The sequence below is a fragment of the Prenolepis imparis genome, unplaced genomic scaffold, assembly GCF_030444845.1.
Source record: "Prenolepis imparis isolate NDT839.2.m4 unplaced genomic scaffold, iyPreImpa1.0 SCAF_10, whole genome shotgun sequence".
Classification (NCBI taxonomy): domain Eukaryota; kingdom Metazoa; phylum Arthropoda; class Insecta; order Hymenoptera; family Formicidae; genus Prenolepis; species Prenolepis imparis.
The window spans coordinates 10,668,591-10,688,553 of record NW_028141168.1 but is presented as its reverse complement, the minus strand read 5'-3'; the positions used below and the strand labels follow the sequence as shown (position 1 = coordinate 10,688,553).

The 19,963-nt window shown below is 35.5% G+C and overlaps 1 protein-coding gene across 7 annotated transcripts in view; it reads right to left on the bottom strand.

Moving 5' to 3' along the window:
• The window catches only part of Fife (regulating synaptic membrane exocytosis protein fife), a 172,326-nt gene that overhangs the window by 99,110 nt on the left and 53,253 nt on the right, over positions 1-19,963 (bottom strand). For all 7 annotated transcript variants that reach the window (XR_014426318.1, XR_014426319.1, XM_083048651.1 and 4 more), the window contains exons 2-3: positions 19,399-19,747; positions 8,722-8,830 (exon numbers count right to left, since the gene is read on the bottom strand). Coding sequence is in view for 5 of the 7 variants with exons in the window: in XM_083048651.1 (XP_082904777.1) it covers positions 8,722-8,830; positions 19,399-19,437 (148 nt within the window). In the remaining 2 variants the exon portion in view is untranslated. The remainder of the gene's footprint in view (positions 1-8,721; positions 8,831-19,398; positions 19,748-19,963) is intronic.

Here is a 19,963-nt window from a genome sequence, read left to right as displayed (position 1 = left end):
AGAAAAATATAAAAAAAAATATGAATCGCTAAATTTATTATTAAACAGATTTCATTGAGAAATGTATATATAATATACAATAAGGAAATTTCATAATACATATAATTTTTAAGAACTAATTAACAGACTAATATAGATTTTATTCAAAAGATTCTCTTTTGTGTATCTGATTGAAATATTATTGTAAATAAAATCTCGTTCAGATATTTTTTCTTTAGTTTAATTTTAATTGATAAAGACTTTTGCATTACTTCTACGCTAAATTGAAATTCATTAATCTGCTCTGCATCTCGTGTGAATATCTTTTTGTAATAAATAGAGCACGTGATGAATAGCTCGGTATTCTTTTCAATAAATCGATATAGCTATAATAACGACAGCTAAATACCTCGTGAAAAAAATTTCAAGAATTCTTGACATCCCTCACACAGCCAATAAAAATCAGATATTTCGTAGATAAAATATGTAGCGCAACGCAGAGTGCTTTTTTTCAACTCGTCCTGTTAAATCAATATATCTCGCAGTATTTATTTTTCCTTTGCGGCTACATGTGCTTTCCATATTATTTCGATAAACGTCAAACGTAGATCTCTTCCGAACGATAAAATTGGAAAAAGAAAAAACACCTTTTATCGAGAATCTAATATCGATCGAGAACTTAAAGAAAAATCTGTGGAAACTTACGAAAGGGATAAAAATAATTTTTTGTTGACACGATTGTGGAAAATCATCTCGACAAGAAATGAGAAAAAGAAACACTTGGCTTTTCTGCGCGCGATAACTATACGGGCAAAGTATTTTTTAAGTAATCTCATAGAGATATTTATTCGTCGATTACATATTTCGCGATGTCGAGTGCACAAAGTTGCTCTATTCGATTGCGATATATTATACTACATTACACTGCATTTACCGTTCACGTTTAAAACATCCGTGGTAAAGTTCATCGAGGCTTTCGACGCGCGGACTCGATATATGTATATATATGCGAAAAAGAATTTATTTCTCCATTAATGCAAATCCATCCACATTTTTTTTCGCGCGCTCGTACGAAGAACAATATGTTTAGGTGCAGAAGGGGGAATACTCTTCATATTAATTCCAATTCCTCACTCGGATCTACTATTCGAATCTATCTCAATTATTGACGAGTGTTTTTAATATTATTTTTGAACGGCAATGCAACCAGCGATATCGTCGCGGATGTTATACGTTAAAAAATATAGCAAGAGGCACGCGTAGCTCGCAAATATTTGCTCGACGCACAGCGGCGAATGATTTCCGCGAGTTTTCATCATTTCGCTAATAAGCCGCGCGCGCGTAATTGGATACGCGACATATTTTTGGTATCGTCATCGGCGGCTGCAGAAGAGCCGGTCGATATCGTCGATTGACATTGCGCCCGATTCGGTGGACGATAAACGGACACGTAATTAAAACCTCCGATTACTGATGTAACGCTTCCGCAATATTAGAGATAACAGCGCTGATGACCTATTTATATCATTTATGTAATTTAATGCAATTAATATTAATACCGTAAATGTAGTAATTATTTAGTGCGCATTGTTGCAAAATTATCCGAAAATCTGAATCTATTATTGAAATATTTAAGGCGCGTATATATATAATTGCGTCGCGCGCAAGTAAAACGTTATATAATCGGCAGGCGTTTCATATTTTTCAGAAAACTTGACAAGCTTGTTTTTTTATTTTATTTTTTTTGTACAACTATAGCGACGACATAGAAATATCGAGCAATAGTCAGTAAATTCTAAATATTTTGCCACGAGTTCTCTTCAATATTCAATCGATTGTTATTCATAAACTAACACTTCGAGTCCGCATGTTTGCTCTCCAATCTTTATTTTATCAAGAGAGCAAGAATACGTGCATGTGCGACAAAAATTTATTTAATACAGTGCAGAGAATTTACATATCGAAACAGTATTGATGTTAAATGTTAAATATTATAATGAGCGATGTATTACATAAGTTTGTCGGTTTGATTTCAATCAAGGCTCTCTCGTTGCATTATTGATAATTCCTAACTAATGAATTGCAACATCATATACTACACATACATATACTAGGTTAAATCGATGATCTTCTCATACAAGTGACGCATTTTTGTAAACAAATTATCGTATTTGCGAGTGCATTGTCAAATAGCTTGTAGTTGACACGTGCAATTGCATTGCTTAAACTGGTGAAGAGAAATTATCAAATCGTAATGGGGCATGTTACTGCCCGACGGCGACGCGCTATTAGTAGGTCTATTGCTGGTAATTGATCTCCAGATACAATCACATTGTTAATCATCGCTGTAATTAATGGAGTAGCGGGTTGGCAGCGAATTGGCCGGTTGAATGGAATACCGTGGAATTAGTAGTCACGGAATGTATCTTGATGTGATTGACACGCATATGTATAGATACATTTGGATGATAAATTTTGACGATAATTCGCGTATTCCGCGTGAAACGATCCGCGAAATATTTATTCTTATGTGAATATTCACGCCATGATTCAGTCGATACAAGAGATGAGGATATCTAGAATGTCGATAGCTATATGAATATAAATGCTACGGATTTTATTAATAATTGAACGTAATATATATAACTCACCAGATGAAGAATCTTATTTCTTATTTCTTGTGTGATTCAGAACATAAAGAAAAATGATGAATAATTTTATCACACGTAACATTATCGAAAATATTTCTAATATTGATTTTTTGTGTGACAAATAGCTGCCATTATATTGAACTCGGAGATGTAATAGATTTACTTAAAAAGTAAAGACACGAGCACATTGATCAAGATTATAAAAAAAACGTAATTTTTTATAAATAATTTACATATTATATCGTACAATGTCATTATGTCGAAATTAGAATTCGCGGAATAGAGGATAATGATGCAAGTGATTTGAAAGCTATAAGGTTACCATTGATAAGCAGCTGGTACGAGCACAAATGCGAGAGCGGAGATTGGAGTCGGTCGTATTCGTGTTTTGCCGATGAATTATACCGTAATGATGCCAGCTTGAATATTAAAGGTGGCCCATTCAAAAGTCCCTTTCCTCGTCGTCTTTCAAACGCGTGAACAAAGGCCTACTACATTTTCGTCGGATATGCGGATAATGCGAAATCTGACTTTCAATAGATAGAGAAGATCGGAGATTTGAAACCATTCATGCCTTTCCGCTCTTGCCTTTTTCGGCTTCACAATATCTTCGACAACCTCAAATTTCCCTTTTTGTTTGTGTTTCCAGTTTTCCTTCCTCTTTTCACGTGTTTATTCAAAGTACATCGAATTTATTCAATCAAAAATTATTTCGCGAAAAAACAGTGTATCACTCCGCTGGATACGTCCGAAAGTATATAAAAATGGAATAGAAATAAATTATTCGAGGTGCGCGTAAGCGAGATTAGTAATAGTAATAAAATATGCATTTTTTGTTTCTACTTTCTTTAATATAGCAAATTTTACAATAGAAGAAAATGTTTCAGTTGACATTATCTCTTTTCCACTATAAAATTTAAAGGGAAAATATAAAGCATGTATAAGGCAAAGCATCTAAAATTAAAAATCATGGAATTGGATCTTTCTAGTGTTCTCAATTACGTTCATCACGAAGGTAATGTTGCATATTTTATGACTGAATTATTTCGGAACGACCCCGAGGACAAGGATTATTAGCTCTGCTTTCCCGTTTCATCGCGAATGGCAAACACGTGTAGAATTTTTTACGGAATCTTTGAAAAAGTGGCTTGCTGAAAGAAATAGAAAGCAGATCTTCGAAGATCGAAGATCGCAATCTATAATCGAGGGGCAATGAAAAAAAGTGAACTAAGCAAATGGGCGTGGGCGAAGGAAAGATGGATAGAGAGCAAAAGCAGAATAAAAATCGATACGAGAAACCGAGGCTAGATTTGAATTTTATGTATAGCGCGCGTATAAGTACCCCGCGATTATCTCTAAAACGGAAGCGAAAATGCGCGAGAGGCAAACTATAGACTTTACGACGTTGACTCTATCAACCCCTCGAGAGTTAATTTGAGTTGCTAAATCAGTGCCGACTCTTGACGAAGGAGGATCCTTGTAGGAGGCTGCAAAGTCAGAGATCCGCAGAAACTACCCTTAACTGGCCGATAAACACGAGTTAGCTGCGAGGCAACTCACACGATGACGGTGGTTTGTCGACCTACTTAAGCTCTAACTTCATAGTAAAACTTTACTGTGTCTTAATTAGCGAGAAAAGTCGAAATGATTTCTATTGCCTATTATTACAATGTTCAAATTTTAATATGAATAAATAATAAATATAATATATATAAATGATATAAATGATAATAATAAATAATTAAAATATAAATTTGCAGTGTCAAAAATGTAATATATAAAAGAAGTAATATATGAAGATATTTAACCATATAAATATATAGTATTGCATATAATATTATATAGAGAAAAACAAAGAGAAACACATAAAAAGAGAGTAAAAGAGAGAGATGATTGTACTATTATATTTCAAGTTTTGTTTGAATAAGAATTTTTTTTTTAAATCATTTGTACATTCACTTCTATTGTTAGCATTTTTAATCTTTGAAATTTTTATTTTCTACATTATTTCCCGTTGTTTCTTTATTAATGCGTGGAATTAATTTTCCGCGGGTTTACATTTTCTGTTGTGTCTATCGTAACACGATTGAATCCTCTCTAATATACTCGAGAGACTTTGGCCAAAACGATATTTTGACCAATCATGAATCAAGAAAATTGCGAACATAGATAAGCTAGCTTCGTAATCTCCCAATAGTATTAAAATCCCAAATTGATAGAGAATCGCGGCACGAGAGAAGAGAGCACATGCATCGTTGATGGGACATATCGCGTTCGTGCAGAACTGCTCGATGGAGAAAACTTCGTACTTCAAGTATAAATAACAATTACCATTCCACGGCGTTTCTTTCTCGACAGCATCCGCGCATTCCCTCTCGTGTCATTTTGTTTCTTTGTATTCTAACCCTTCTGTAACGTAAGCTCGCATTTTTCACTCAATTCTCAATTCCGTTTCGTCGAACTTTCCACTTTCTTTCTCTCTCTTTCTCTCTTTAAGATTTTGTCGATCTCGTTTGTGCTTTGTCATTTATTTCGGCTTTACGACTCCACCATTTTCAGTCCCTTCCTCCATCACCGTTATTCGGCTACCCTTGTGCAACTAGCTCAAATTTCTAGCGAGGGAGCGAAATGAAAAGGGATGTCAGCGACTATTCTTTAGGAACGCAACCCTTCTTCCAATAATGGCCCTAATTTCGCAATATCTCGAAAGCCCTACATTCTTTTCCCGCTTATCACACTTGAAATTGCACAATAGATTATTCTCATTTCTTGAATTAAAATTTTATAAATATCTGTTAATATCTATTAATTTTTATTGATATTGAAATATTTATTGATATCATTTCGTCTTATTTTTGCGATTTAAAATTATCATTTCGTTGACCGAGCGATATTACTAAATAAAACCATATCCGCCGAATTAATTAGAATGTTTTGCAAAAAGTTTTATCAGTAACTATCCGCTTTTCCCCTGAAGGACTACATCAGAGAGATTCACTAAGTACAGTGAGATCTGTAAAAGATTATGGGCAAAATTCCTGAGCTAAACTCTCGAGCTGCGAAACACCGCTAATAAACGAGGCGGAATCATCACGTGAAAGTCAAAGGATGTTTAAGAAGCGGGGAGAGCGAGGGGGAGGGGATATAGAACGGATTAATTAGAACTGCCCGTTTCGTTGAGAAGGAAAACGACATTAATTCGCTTCCCTTATCCCTCCTTTATCCCTTAAATTTCTTATGATCGTTTGTGATTAAAGGCTTAAACATCGTTACCTAACGATCGCGCGAACAAAACGCTATTAGGCCTGAGGAAGATTAGGCCTGAGGAGATCGATCTTCGCAAAGCCTTGTCAAAAGACTTGACGCAATCCTCTTTTCTCACAATTTGACATGTCATCTTCAGAAATCATATTTTCTTTCAGAATGAAAATTTAGTTTGTACAATATATTAGAATTTTTATTAATTAAATATAATCCATAATTATATAATTTAGATCAATTGTTTGTTGACAGAGAATAATTTGCAAGATAATTTTACTTTATTTTATTTTAATATTTTATTAATAGTTTTATTAATATTTTTTTTTCAATTATTCCAACAATTTTTAAGACAAACTTTCGCGTTGCTATATTTTCTACAGATACAACAAACAATGTCAATTTTTCCAATTATATATTAATATTAGATCACTACAATATATTATGTAGACAATGATCAAGAGAAAATTTTGTTTAAGAATAAATAAGTCTATAAGAATAGATAATACGTTTTTATATGTCATTATGTCGTTAAACGGACTATTTGAGATGCGAGATTAAATAAAAAAAGAATAACTTTTCATGGTGCGATTCACATCACGAAACGAGAAAAGAATAAACCTTTCGAGGAAGAGGAAAAACTTTCTTCGCAGCTTAACGAATCTCTGTAATTTAAATCCCGCCTTGCATCTCGCCGAGGTTAACTCGCCTAGCGAGTATTTTTACCACGCTTTTCCTCCGGTCTTCCTTCGTTATTAGCGTTTTTTTTTTTTGGATCGAAGTAAAATAAGCTCTCGATGTATATCGCAGCGAGTTTTTTTTTTTCGCATTTTCCGGCCACGTCTCATTCCCTGGAGAGAGAGAGAGAGAGAGAGAGAGAGAGAGAGAGAGAGAGAGAGAGAGAGAGAGAGAGAGAGAGAGAGAGAGAGAGAGAGAGAGAAAGAGATTCTCTATTCTACTTTTTTCTTTCTTTTTATCTCGATTAGTGGATTTCCGCGAGTATCGCTTCTTTCTTCTCCAGAATCCGACGGAGAGATAAACTTTGCGCACTTGTGCTTCCGTAAATTATGCTCTCAAATCTCTTTATTTCCCTCTCGTGAATGCCATGAAATCCGTAAAATCGAGCTTGAATTTGTAACATAAAAATCAGTTTTGAGATTAACTTTTGTCGTCGATCAATGATGAATCGTTCAATCATCGGAATCTTCTCCGAGCGAGTGTCACATCAGCTATGAATGATGCATCGTTGTGTATTTTGGTACACTCTCGTGAACTTCTTCGAGATAACCTTTAAACTTTATGAAAGCGCGACTGTGCAAATTGAGATCTTCTAGATATGCGAGATAGAATTCCGGATCTTTTCCACGTCGACGCGAAACGTGTAATGTAAAAGAAAAAGATGTAAATTTAATTCGCTTTTAACGGGGTAAAGTGTGTTAAAGTCCTGTGCAATGCGCACGAGACTATTAATTATGTTTGTTTATAACGAATAAAATGTAAGAATGGAAAACGCGACCACTAAAATATTATTACACCCGTATTTAAAAAGCAATCAATTCGCGGAGCGGAATAATTTTCATTCGATAGGAAGTCTATTCACGAAGCCTGGCAACAAAAGCTCTCGATAAATCGACATATTTAACAATGCCGAACCCTGATAAATTGCGGTACGACGTTTCTTCAACTTGCACGACGGCGCATAAATCAAAATCGAATCGAATCGAGATAACAGCTGACTGTATGCGGAGAGTCGCAGGTGCGTCGAGATTATTATTGCACAACTGGGATATACCCTGATATATCCTAATTTACCTTTAGTCTTTAATTAAATGCACGAGGGATTTCCTCTTTTACGATATTCCTCCTATATTCTCTATCAAATTTCTTTTCTACAATATATAATTTTCAGAGAAATTTTAAAGAAACCTATCCTTCTGAACGATATTCAATCGAGATTTGTCGAAATAATTTTCTTGCCATTTGAGCTTTTCGAATCTTCATTAAGAGAGAAGCCATGCATCCAGGGATTAATATTTCTCGCGGCTGCCGAGTACAAGGCTTTTCATCGCGCTTCGTGTAAAATAAGAGGAAAAGGAAAACGCGCTCGATGAAAAGAGCGGAAACGCTTTTGCTCGACTATCCTCGACTCTCATTGGTCTCTATATATACTATGTCTCCTAGCGCGGTGTCCCGCCGTATAATTGGACAAACATGACTGTGATATTTATGTAAGAGTTACCCGACACACTGTTTGCACGTTACGCACGGTTGCACGCAACATATAAACACAAAAAAAAGCGAGTATAAATTCGACTCACGGTTGAGATCGTCGTAAAATGGAGAGGTGCTCGCGAATGAAATACATAGTACGAAAGTGCCTGTATTCTGCAGTCAGATCAGGTACCAGCGCGAGGAAACTGCACGAACGAATTCAGGTTGACGTCAATGTGACGACAAACGAAATTATTGTGAGAATATGATGGAGAGGATTGTATAATTTCTCTATTTATATGAGACCGTCGAACTCGTTTTACGACGTGTAGCGGAAGTAACTTACAGTTAATTGGAAAATATTTCAAAAACTATTCTTTTTAAAGTTATAATATAAATATTTTCAAAAGAGTTGACAGAGAGAGAAAGAACGAGAGCATCGGCGAAAGAGTTTGTCTTTCAAAAATAATTTCGAATAAGATTTCATTTGCTCTTATTTTAATATGGAAGAAGTTAATTTTCTAAATACGACTAAATATTTTTATATAAAATTTGTGATTTTGTTATAATAATTATGTGCAATTTAATGCAAAGCATTAAGGTAAATAAAAAGGAGACTCACCGTTTCCAGTCGCTATGATGTTTCCCAGCAATCTGCTCAAGGTTTTTCCACTCTCTTCCGGCGTAGCCGACTCCGACGCACCGGCTTCCGGTTGCGTCATCACATTCATCTGCAAGAAAAAATATTATTTTGTTGCTTTACTTGAAAACCATGTTAATTGCGCAATCAAATTAACATAAATTCTCATAATTATAAATTAGCAATCGTAAATATATTAATTGATGTCGCTCTTAAATATAGCATTTAAATATTTATGTTTAAAGTTTTGCGTATAAAATCTCTAAATACAAATCAATGACAGATTTATTTATCCATCTAATAAATTATTTTTTAATTTATATAGAGTTAATTCGTAGAGAGAATTCATAAAACGCGAGTAAATTTACAGAATATGTAACTTGATATAAATCACGATTATAATGTAAACTTATCAAGTGATGCCCGCTGGAAAGCGCTAACAGTGCGGCTCAATAATACAAAACGATATTTAAACATGAAGCGTCCCAATTCACGTTTACTTGCACATCCTTGACCCGACGAATGTAGATATTAATTTAATATCTGACCCGCAGATCTCTCTCCCGTAGGCTCGTTTAAACAGTGACATCGTCAAATGACTCTCTAAACGTGATTACACAAAGGGAAATCGTCTAGGAGCAACTCGAAAGGGAGTTAAATACTTTTTGCCGTAAGCGAAAATTCTTGCCGAGTACTAAAATTGAGGCTTAAATATGACTCTTTGGTTTACGTTTCATTAGAGCGCTATATTACAGTACTTTGCAAGAATTATCGCCGTGGGGCTAAATTTGCGAACCTCGGAGATTTTAATCAAGAATCATCGTAGGTCTTCCTCTTTCCACAAAATTGCAAGAACTCTTACGAGCCTACGTACGCATTATTTTATGCAAAACGCGCGAACGTGTTAGCGAATGGAGACAGAATTTTATCTATTTTATCACATCTCGATATCTCTTGGGTTTTATATTCTAATATTTGACATATTGACTGACAGTTTTAGCAGTTGACAATATATATGTGGATATCTCTTTCTCGCAATTGTTATTTGCATAACAATTCAACAATTTTCTTATAACGTAATATTCTATTGAGATAAAGCAAACTTAATAAATTGTAGAATACAAAATATAATAAATTTTGTATCTCTATATGTTTCTCTTTCTCAATTTTAGACACACGATCGATTATATTTCGTTCTTTTTGCTTTCTTTTCTTTCTAAACAAGACTAGAGAAAACTACTTCCGTTTTGTGTTTCGCGCTAGTCGTAGAACAAATCTAAAGATACTGCATGAAACGGGCAAATCCAATTTTCTTCCCTTCTTTTTCTCAAAAAAGAAACTCGAGTACTTATTTTCCGGAAAACTTCCCCAGTCCGGTAGCATTATATTATACTTTTTTTTCCCAGAGAGCTTCGATCTGGCCATCATGACCTTTGACGAGATAAATATAGGATGATATAAATATCTTTGTACAGAAACACAAGCGAGTCCCATGCAAAAGCCAATCTCGTAATCGAAATGTAAATTGCATCGCATCTGGCCGATTGCCAATTCTCTCTCTCTCTCTCTCTCTCTCTCTCTCTCTCTCTCTCTCTCTCCCTCTCTTTCTAACTTTATTTTCTATCAAACTTCGCTTTCTGTTTGTGATACGCTTTCGGTACTTCTCTTGTCCGAAGTATATTCGCCTCTGTTTGCTCGCCTCTATTCTGCATCTGTGCATACTTCCCTTATATATACTAGCTATGTTATTTGGCACGTTGAGTGCGGCATAATGCGAGGCCTCGTTCCTGAAACGATTACAGCGGTCGGGAACAGCCGGCGGGACGTTGTGATTTGATCCCGGTTGATGAAAAGCGCAGCAATGCGAATATACATATACCTATACGTACATCGGAAATATTAAACCGCGCGCGCACGCACGCGGTCCCATCCATCCTCTCGTTTTCCTGCCTGCGCGCGTCATTTTGCAGATCAGCGCAATCATCGAGTTCGACGTGCATTTGATTACATCGTGTATAATTTGCGACAGGCAAATCGTTGATTTTACGATAACCGGATAATATTGAATATCACGCTATTATGAACGAATTTCTTGTTTGAACGAACTGCGGATTATAGTATCTGAAAATGAAGATGGATGCTCCGAATGTGGCACGTATAATGTATTCGACGCACTGCATATATATTTTAATTAATTACGCTGCGCGATTGCCAATAAATTTGTTCTTGAAATATTGGATATTCACTTCCACGTCGGCCAGATGCATCGTGCATTACGTATATGAATCATAAATCATTACACGCGTATGAAACTGTTATTGCGATTGTCATATATAGTATATACATAAAGTTTCTTTCTTGTCTTCTTCTACTTGAAACGTACCGTCAAAATTATCGCAGAATCGTATATCAAAAGCGAGTAAATTGCAAAGAGATTGATGTGTATTTGATTTTATGACTCTTATAGCTTTGCCAATTAGTTTATAATTACACGCACGAATGATATATACTCGCGCTGGAATACTCAACACATTTGCATTTCCCGCGAGTTGTCGAACAGCGACCGTATATTACCTATAACACGTGCAATTTTGCAAATGTTATGACGCGTGCAACCGAAGTTCCGAATTCATGTAATCGTCATCATTTATGAATTTAATCGGTGATATTCTCGATAATATTATTTATGATACTTCAGAGAAGGAATGGGATTATATGGCTGGAGATTTCGCGAAAATATAAGACTTTAAATTATAATCATCTTTCCGTGAATAATATCGCTCAGATGACAAATAATCGAAATTTTCGAATCATTGCCTTTAATTCTCATTGATATATGATTTTGATTTTTTAATATTTCGCATAGTTTCTATAAACGTCTAACGTGCATTTGAACTAACTCGTCGGCACGTAGGATGTAACGAACGGTCCATGACCTACATCTGCACGTATAACGTGTAATTTACGACACCGGAAGAAGTATAATCGCATATGATAGATGAAAATGGCGGTGCACCCATGTTTGCGTAGATACTCGCGGAAACTGTGCTCATCCGTTTTCCGACTTATCGGCCACCATGGCCATGATAAATAATCATATTAAGTTGAAAGCGTGCGAAAGGAGAATCCGCAATGGGGAAAAGAGTGAAAAAAACTGTGTGCATTTAGTACCGGGAATTAAATTTTGTCGTCGCTAGCTCACTCAAATTGAAATAAATTAAACGTATATTTACACATATTGACGCCGACGTTTGTTAAAAATAAAAAGGAGAACACGCTCTAAAAAGGAATAGAGATCTCTCTCTGTTGGAAGCATTTTTTGTTTCGTTACGAATTAATAATTTAATCAGAAAATTATTAATAGTTAACATGATTTTAATTTATTTCATTTCTCACAATCTTAAAACCTACCTCGAATCACTTAGAACGTTAAAGTTTTTATATTCACAATAAATCTAATGTAATGAATATGACTAAAAATATTTTTATGTATTATGCGCACTGCTTACCAAGTTTTAATGGTGTACGTATTAAAACTAGATAATTTTTCATCAAAAGGACACGTTCTCATTTTCAATTTTTTTTTTGATAAAAATTTCAAGAGAATAATGTGTTATAGATGGCATGCTATTTTATATTATACGCGAAATGAAATTTTTACGTAAAAAGCGCATGAATAAAATATGATGTGTGAAAGCAGCTCTTTTCACGATTTTATTGATGAAATATATATTGATGAGCATAAAAGCCATAATCAAGGAAAAAGCAACCGGGATAAATAAAAAAGGGCGATGTAAATGCTCTTTCCATAATATGCGATATTTTCTACGCCGGAATAGCGCGACCCTTCAGATGACGAATGATGTGGTAGGTTCTATTGAAAAATGGTTTTTCACAAGGTACGGCATTCATAACCTGTGTTTGCTTCGATTTATCAGAAATCTTATGCATTTAAAAGGCACGAGTGAATCTAAAATGACTCTGGCTCTAAAATGATGTCCGATGCTTCGATAAGCAAAAAAGCTCGTCGAATGCATGCGAGACTTTTCGACGCACACTCTGCTATATATTTCACGAATACACTAAAAAGAGTGGTCTCTAATTCCGGCTTTTCGGATCGTGACATAATTTATCCGTTTATATAATCCCCGACGACCGTATTTTTCGGGACCAAAACTGAATCAATTGCGATTTTTTTAAGCTGTCATAAGTTTGGGGGAGAGAGAGAGAGAGAAAGAAAGAGAAATATTACCTTAATTGTTGAGGTACGTTGTTTGGCACTAACGGGCGAAGTTCTTAAGACTGTAATAGCGAAAGTTGGTGCTCTTTTATTGGCACTAGGTTTTTATCGCTATTTTTACGCGAACGCAACCATTAAATGCTTTGGTTAGTATAATAGTGCAATGTTTCCTAACTTAAAGTTTCTTAAACGGGCATTTTTCTTGAAAATACGATCTTTTTATGAGCGAGTTGAGTAAGTAATCATGTAGCAAGCTAAAATATCGATTTTTAAAAAGACAACGGTAATAATAGCACTAATATATGATATACAATTTTTGATAATTCTATCAAACCATAATGAGATCATCGTGATGAGAATTTAAGGATATAAGAGTAAAGATTAAAATCAAAATCACATACACATAATCCTGCTGTGTCTTTCGTTTCTTTCGCACTGCTAATGACTTTGAAAAATATGAAGAAAATATAAAAGATAATTCGCGAAATAAGTAAAAAGATTACTTATTTCGACGAATTATTTACAAAGAAATACATAAATTTGCATCGTGAATTTTCCGCGTCGTCTTTGTATAAAATCTTTATATAATCCCTATATTTACTTCATATAATGCAACATATACAAACATGTATAATGTAAATATAGCTCGCGCAGAAAGAATGCATTTTAACTAATTAATAGCCTAAATAGCAATAGAATATAAAAATAAAAAATAATGAAGACTTACGGATACTGCGAAAATAATTTGTACATACCGTATTCTCAGAGAATATGTGCAATATGCATATGTGCAAATCACAATTACAATTTACATCAAAAAGCATGTAAAGCTATATTAATGAGCAAATAATTTTGCAGAGGACTAATTCACGCGATAGCTAATGATCAAAGGATAAATTAATTAATTGTTGAATGAATTACAAGAACAAAGGTATAGTGACGGCAGGTAAATTTGTTAATGACACGAGCAGTTGCACGTTACCATCGTGCTTTTAAGCTGGTTTTGACACATGTCGACTTCATGGCGGTAACTAGGTCTCGCAAAGAGCTGCAACAGAGTCGTTATCAGGTTGCACTTTCGAGCTCGATCGAGAAGCGAAATAACTCTCTCGCGATCTTTCAATTTAGCTTGCGATACATAATTTGAGCCTCTAAATGTCAGAGTGTGTTTGTTGAACATCAGATTGACGAGACACGTTTGCGCGGCACGTGTCAAAGCAGAGCTATCGATTTTTCTGAATTTCTCGTCAAAAAATTCGTATTATAAGTATAAAGAAAGCGATACATGTATGTGCAAAGAATGTTAACGATTATTTTTTTATTTTAACCGGAGATGAAGCGCTTACTTCTTTGAGACGTTTTTAAAGATGAAGTTACATAATTCTAACTCCTCTTCCCCTTCGTGACGAAAAATGTTAATATCGTATATTTCACAATTTTGACACATGAAAGTATAAATATAACGCATCTTTCAATCGCATCTTATCAGTTAATCCCACATCGAGACCATTTTCGCGCATTTTATCGCGCTCTCTCACGCTATGACGTTTTAATTTATTCATTGGAATGTGATCACGCGGTGTAACAACGCGGTTTAATAAAACTATGTATATTCTCAATGATATCGCAACGATAAATTGCACGTTAAAACGCAACGGCGCACCTCATCGTCGTCTTTCTCACGTGACACGCTAACATCACTTCATTCCGACTCACGTTTCACGTAGAGAAATGCGAATAATCTCATCTCATGAATTAGAGAATAGGTCAGTTCCATCGACGACGCTCCATCCTCGCTCGATGTAATATGGAAGATGATCGTTAATGAAATTGCTCATCAAACTCGAGTGGTCGCGTAGTGGTAACACAGAAAAAAAATAATACGTTTCAGAATCCGCGCAATAACGATATCGACGAGCGTATCCCCGGATAGGTTCGACCGACGCGATAGTCTCTATATACGTAACGTTGTAAATGGTGTGTAAAAAAACTTTTCTGTGCGAGTTTACGTTCAGGAAAATGTACTGTTTTAACGAGAGGAGAGTTATCCCAGAATACGAGTCTCGCTAAAACAATCTCCTAGATTAGAAACGGTAGCATTGAAAGTCAAGTAACAATATTGACGTAATTTAATTAATCTTAAACTTTAGCTTCGGCGTAAATAAAAGCATCGTCATGCGTGCATTAAACGCTTTAAATATCCTCAATTCTACAAATTATTCATTAACGTAAATGATGTAATATCTAAATAATTATAAATAAATAAATAAAATAATAAGGGCAAGATTAACTCGTAGATAGAAAGAACTGGATACCGCAGTGAGAATCGTAGGGAAGTAAAACGAAATTGAATTATAAAAAAAGCGCCACGCTAGCAACAAATATTTCTACAGCAATTGCAATAATACGCGCAGCAATACGCTCCTATCCGGAAATGCTATATTAGACATGATCGCATAATCGAGAAAATGTCCATGCGTGGGTTGAGCGTAGAATTTCCGTAGAATTTTTGCGACGTCAGAAGATGGGAAACTTTCCACCTTCCGCAAGATCCCGGCCTTTCGTATTCGTTCCCGAGTTGCTCGAGTTTCTTGCCTGCGTTACAAGGAAATACGCGTCGGCGGAAAATTTCGTCGAGGAGATCACAAAGATCAGCTCGACTTTCGTGATATTTTTTTTAAAGAGACGACAAGCTTTCTTACACATACACAGACACCCATCGCGACGATACACACAGACGATATCGCGCTGGAAATGACAGCTTGCGATTCGGGTTATCCCTGATACAGCTTTATCGCAAAAGTTTGTTAATAAAAGTTTGCTTTACGAGATCGAGCGAGATCGATGAGAGATAGGAGGGGAGGAGGCTCGAAGATTTAATGCTTACGACGGGCGAATTTCACACCCTTGCTAAAGAGAAGAGAGACACCAAGGAGAAGTTGAAGATTCTGATTCCACAAGAAAACGGGAATATATACATGCATATATATATATATATATATATATATATATATAAACGTCTAAGAGAAGTATGCTTTTAATAAGATTACCTGCTTCTTGGTGTCTCTTGATATACGTTTGACATTTTGAAGAAATTTTAAATGAGGCCGCGAAATATTGCGAGCAATTCAAAATGATGCGATATAATAAATCGAAATGATGTTCTAAGTAAAATTATCTAAGACATTTTCCATTTCAAGACAAAAGTCTTATATCGATATCTTTTTTTTTCTGATCGCGATTTTCTTATTCTCGCAATGGAAAAAATCTTGCGAATAGAAAATACAAAATTTTAATATCTAGTTGCGATATTTGTATTATTATTCGTAATGCAGCATTAAAAATATCGAAGTAATATTTCCGTTATCCGAATGTGCCTGAACATGGAAGGAATATCGAATCGTGCACCCTTTTTTGTATTTTATTCATCGCATATCTTCGCAAGGCGTACATATATATGTGGCCGATATATTTCTGTATGCGTGTTATACAATATTAACGCATAGTCAGTGAAATATAAAACTGTCTGATCTCCGATGTAATCTTGGCAGCGCCCTAATCTCGCGCCGGCGATGAAAGTAATGGCGGTGTTCGAGAAGAATCGCTAAGAGAGGGTCTCTCGACGTACTCGCAGTTATAAAAAGCAAGCCTCTCGACCATATCACGATCGACCTTTAAGGCCATTGCCGAATATTGAGGCCATCGGGGAGCAAATAAATAATTTCGCGTCATGGGCTCGATAAATTTTGAAACAACCGATAAAGCCGTATCCTCTTACATACGAGAGACCTCGGCTAGACCGCGCGAGGTGAGAAAAAACATAACAACCGTAAAAAAAAAAAAAGAGAAGATAGCGCGCACATGATGTACTTTTCAATATCCAAATGGGGTACGAAATTTTTATTGAGAAGGTTGGAAAGAAAATTTATAAAAAGAATAAATTGAATATTAAGATTATTCAAAATAAGAATTCGTATAAAAATAAAATTTTATATTACTTTATTAATATATTTTTTATTTAGATAATTTTTTTTCTCTTCGATTACGAGTCATGTGCATTAATTGTAAAAAAAAGAGAGACATTTGTATTCTTTTGAATATTAATGTTTAGGCAAAAACACTTTGCTGCAAATCCCCCGTGAAATACAGAATAATTTAATACTATCACAAGGTCGGAATGCGAAAAACAGGGACGGAATGAATAAGCGTGACGATGTGTCTGTGCGGCAAAATTTCGCTTAATGGTGTAATTCCACAGGGCGCGAAAGAGACAAAAGCGAAAAAAGCGTCAAATGAAACAAAATCAAGTTTATGTCAAATATTAAAATGAAGATAAAGAAAGTATTCTCAATATGCAATATGCGCGCAATAAAAATCAGCGAACCGTGTGACATTAAATATCCAATGGAATATTACGGAAAATTACGTCTCTATATAATAATAGCGACGACCGGATATAATTTTAAATAAAAATATGCAAAAATAACTCCTGCATTGCAATGTAAATTATTTGTTGCAAAAATTAATTTATTATAAATATAGTGTGATTATTTTTAATATTATTATCATTATTCAAGCAGATAGCGTTAATTAAATTGCAAGTCATAATAATGAGAGTCAAATAAAATGACTTCGAAAAATGTTAGAAATATTTTTAAAGCATTTATATCTCTATTTATTAATTGATATAAATAGAGAAGCGAGAAAAAATAGTGCGAGGGGGGCAGATGATACAGCACGAAAATTCTAAAGCTACCGTAAAGTCGAGAATATAGAGAAGGCACAGAGAGGACCGACGTACAAACATTTTCAGCGGCACTGGCTGGAAGAAACACCGCGCGCAAAAGCTTTCATCTCATCAAGCTGCCTTTGGAAAAGCTCGGATATGGCGCAAAGAGATTTTCTACAGAGAAGCAGACATATGCACATATGCGCGCGCGCGCGCAAAGAAACACTATGCGCGATTAAGTTTATATGCAAGAAAATCAAGGACGTAATCCTTGTGTCACGAGTACACGTGTCGCGAGCGCGAGTTGCTTATCCTTTTCAGCCTTTTTATAATAGCGAGTTTGTCGCAATGTCATTCTTTTTGACACAGCAATTAAATTAATTCGCTTTATAACAAATGTTCGGAGCAAATAAACTTAATCGATTATATCGATTAATAATGATAAAATGGAAAAAAAATTCTTATATTGTAGTTCTCTATCTCTTTTTTCAATATATTTGTTATCAAAAAGTATAGAATTTTAAATAATTGAAAATGCAAAGACATATCATCTTTCATATCTCGGTTTGATATATGTATCACGTTAAATATTTGATATTTGTGATTACATGACACAGTACAACAATATTAATTTCAGTATCAATAAATTTTAATTATATCTCATGCCACTATATGAAATGACATAGGTATATCGTTACATCGTGACGTTAAAACATGGACTTTTGGTATTTAGTTACGAATGGTCAAATTACACGGCGCTATTAACGCGAAATGGAATGATTTTCGCTGATCAAGAGAATGGAAATATCGTGTTGAGGGGACATTTACAATTCTAAAGTGTGACTTTTGCGAAGTAACGATCGATTTGCACACAAATAAATGCTTTATATCTTGCCACTGATCTCTGAGAGACCGAGTCCGCTGTACCTATGTGTACCTTAAAGTCGCCCCCGAGAATCTCGAGATCTCTGGTCCGGACAGATATATTGGGATCGTTCGTTCCGGGGCGCTCTCCGTATTTTCGACGGGATCGATGCCAACTGTTGAATATTCGATGCGCCGGATATTCACGGGGATGAAACCGGTCGTTAAATAACCGGTCGCGTACTCCGGGCACGATCTATCGATTACCCAGAATTTTCTATCCTGATTCGATTCATGCAGATCTCACCGCGCGGTTCGCCCCGCGTGATGTAATTACGGACGTTTTAGTGTATAATTCGCATCTGCATGGCTTTACATTTCATTACGTTCTAAAAATACTCGATTGCAAATCGTGACGTGACGTGCTTTTCATTCGCGTTCAATCGCAAATACGAACGAAATTCATATCACCAGTGTGTGTGTGGGTGTGTGTCGAATGCAATTATATCGCGGAGTCTTTGACAATTATAGTGCCATATGTAATTTATATTTTATTACAGATCTGGTAGTATCTCATTTTTTCACCATTACATATTAATGTCGTGTTAAAAAGCTCCATTTGTTTTTTTTAATTTAAATTCGACGCCATATACTTTTATCAAATTCATATTCAAAAGTGGTGCATCGGAGTTTGGATAAATAATAATGAAAATTTCACGAACAAAATTATTTCACAATCTGATAAGAATCGATACCGTTTTACTCGATACATTAATAAATGATTCGCGGCGATCTGAAAACTCTGTGCAAGAAATAATGTACCTACCTTCTTCATAAAGGATTTTAGCGCGTTGTTGCTAAACATCCTGACGGCTCTGTTTCGATCCCGCTTATTCTCAATGGAGGAAACAGGGGATCCCTAAGTCCCAATCGCGTCTCTCGTCACTTCCTGCTGATCGGCGCTGGCTGCCGGCATAAAGACTCCTCGTGACCTCTCGTTGCTGATTCACAATCGCGGACCTCGGCTCACAATATTCCCGTGACAGAGGTGTGGAATCTTGTTTGATGGCAACTGGAGCCGTGCGGCTCGCCCTCCTGCCGTGAAATCATCTCTCGCGATTGTTATCCCTCGCTTTCAAAGTGACATAAGAGCCTGCGACGCGTCGTCGTGTAATCTGAAAACCCAAGTGTCAACGTTAATGACGTGCGAGTGTGACGGGTTTGGAGCAAAAATGCTCGAGACCGTCAATAACGTTCGCATTATAATACGATATTTTATGCTTAAAATGAATTTGTGATAAGTAATATGGATATTTATGTCTTCTCTCTGAATTATGACCCTCGATAATACATTCCGTAATTGCCATCCCCCATCGAACGTTTTATATTTA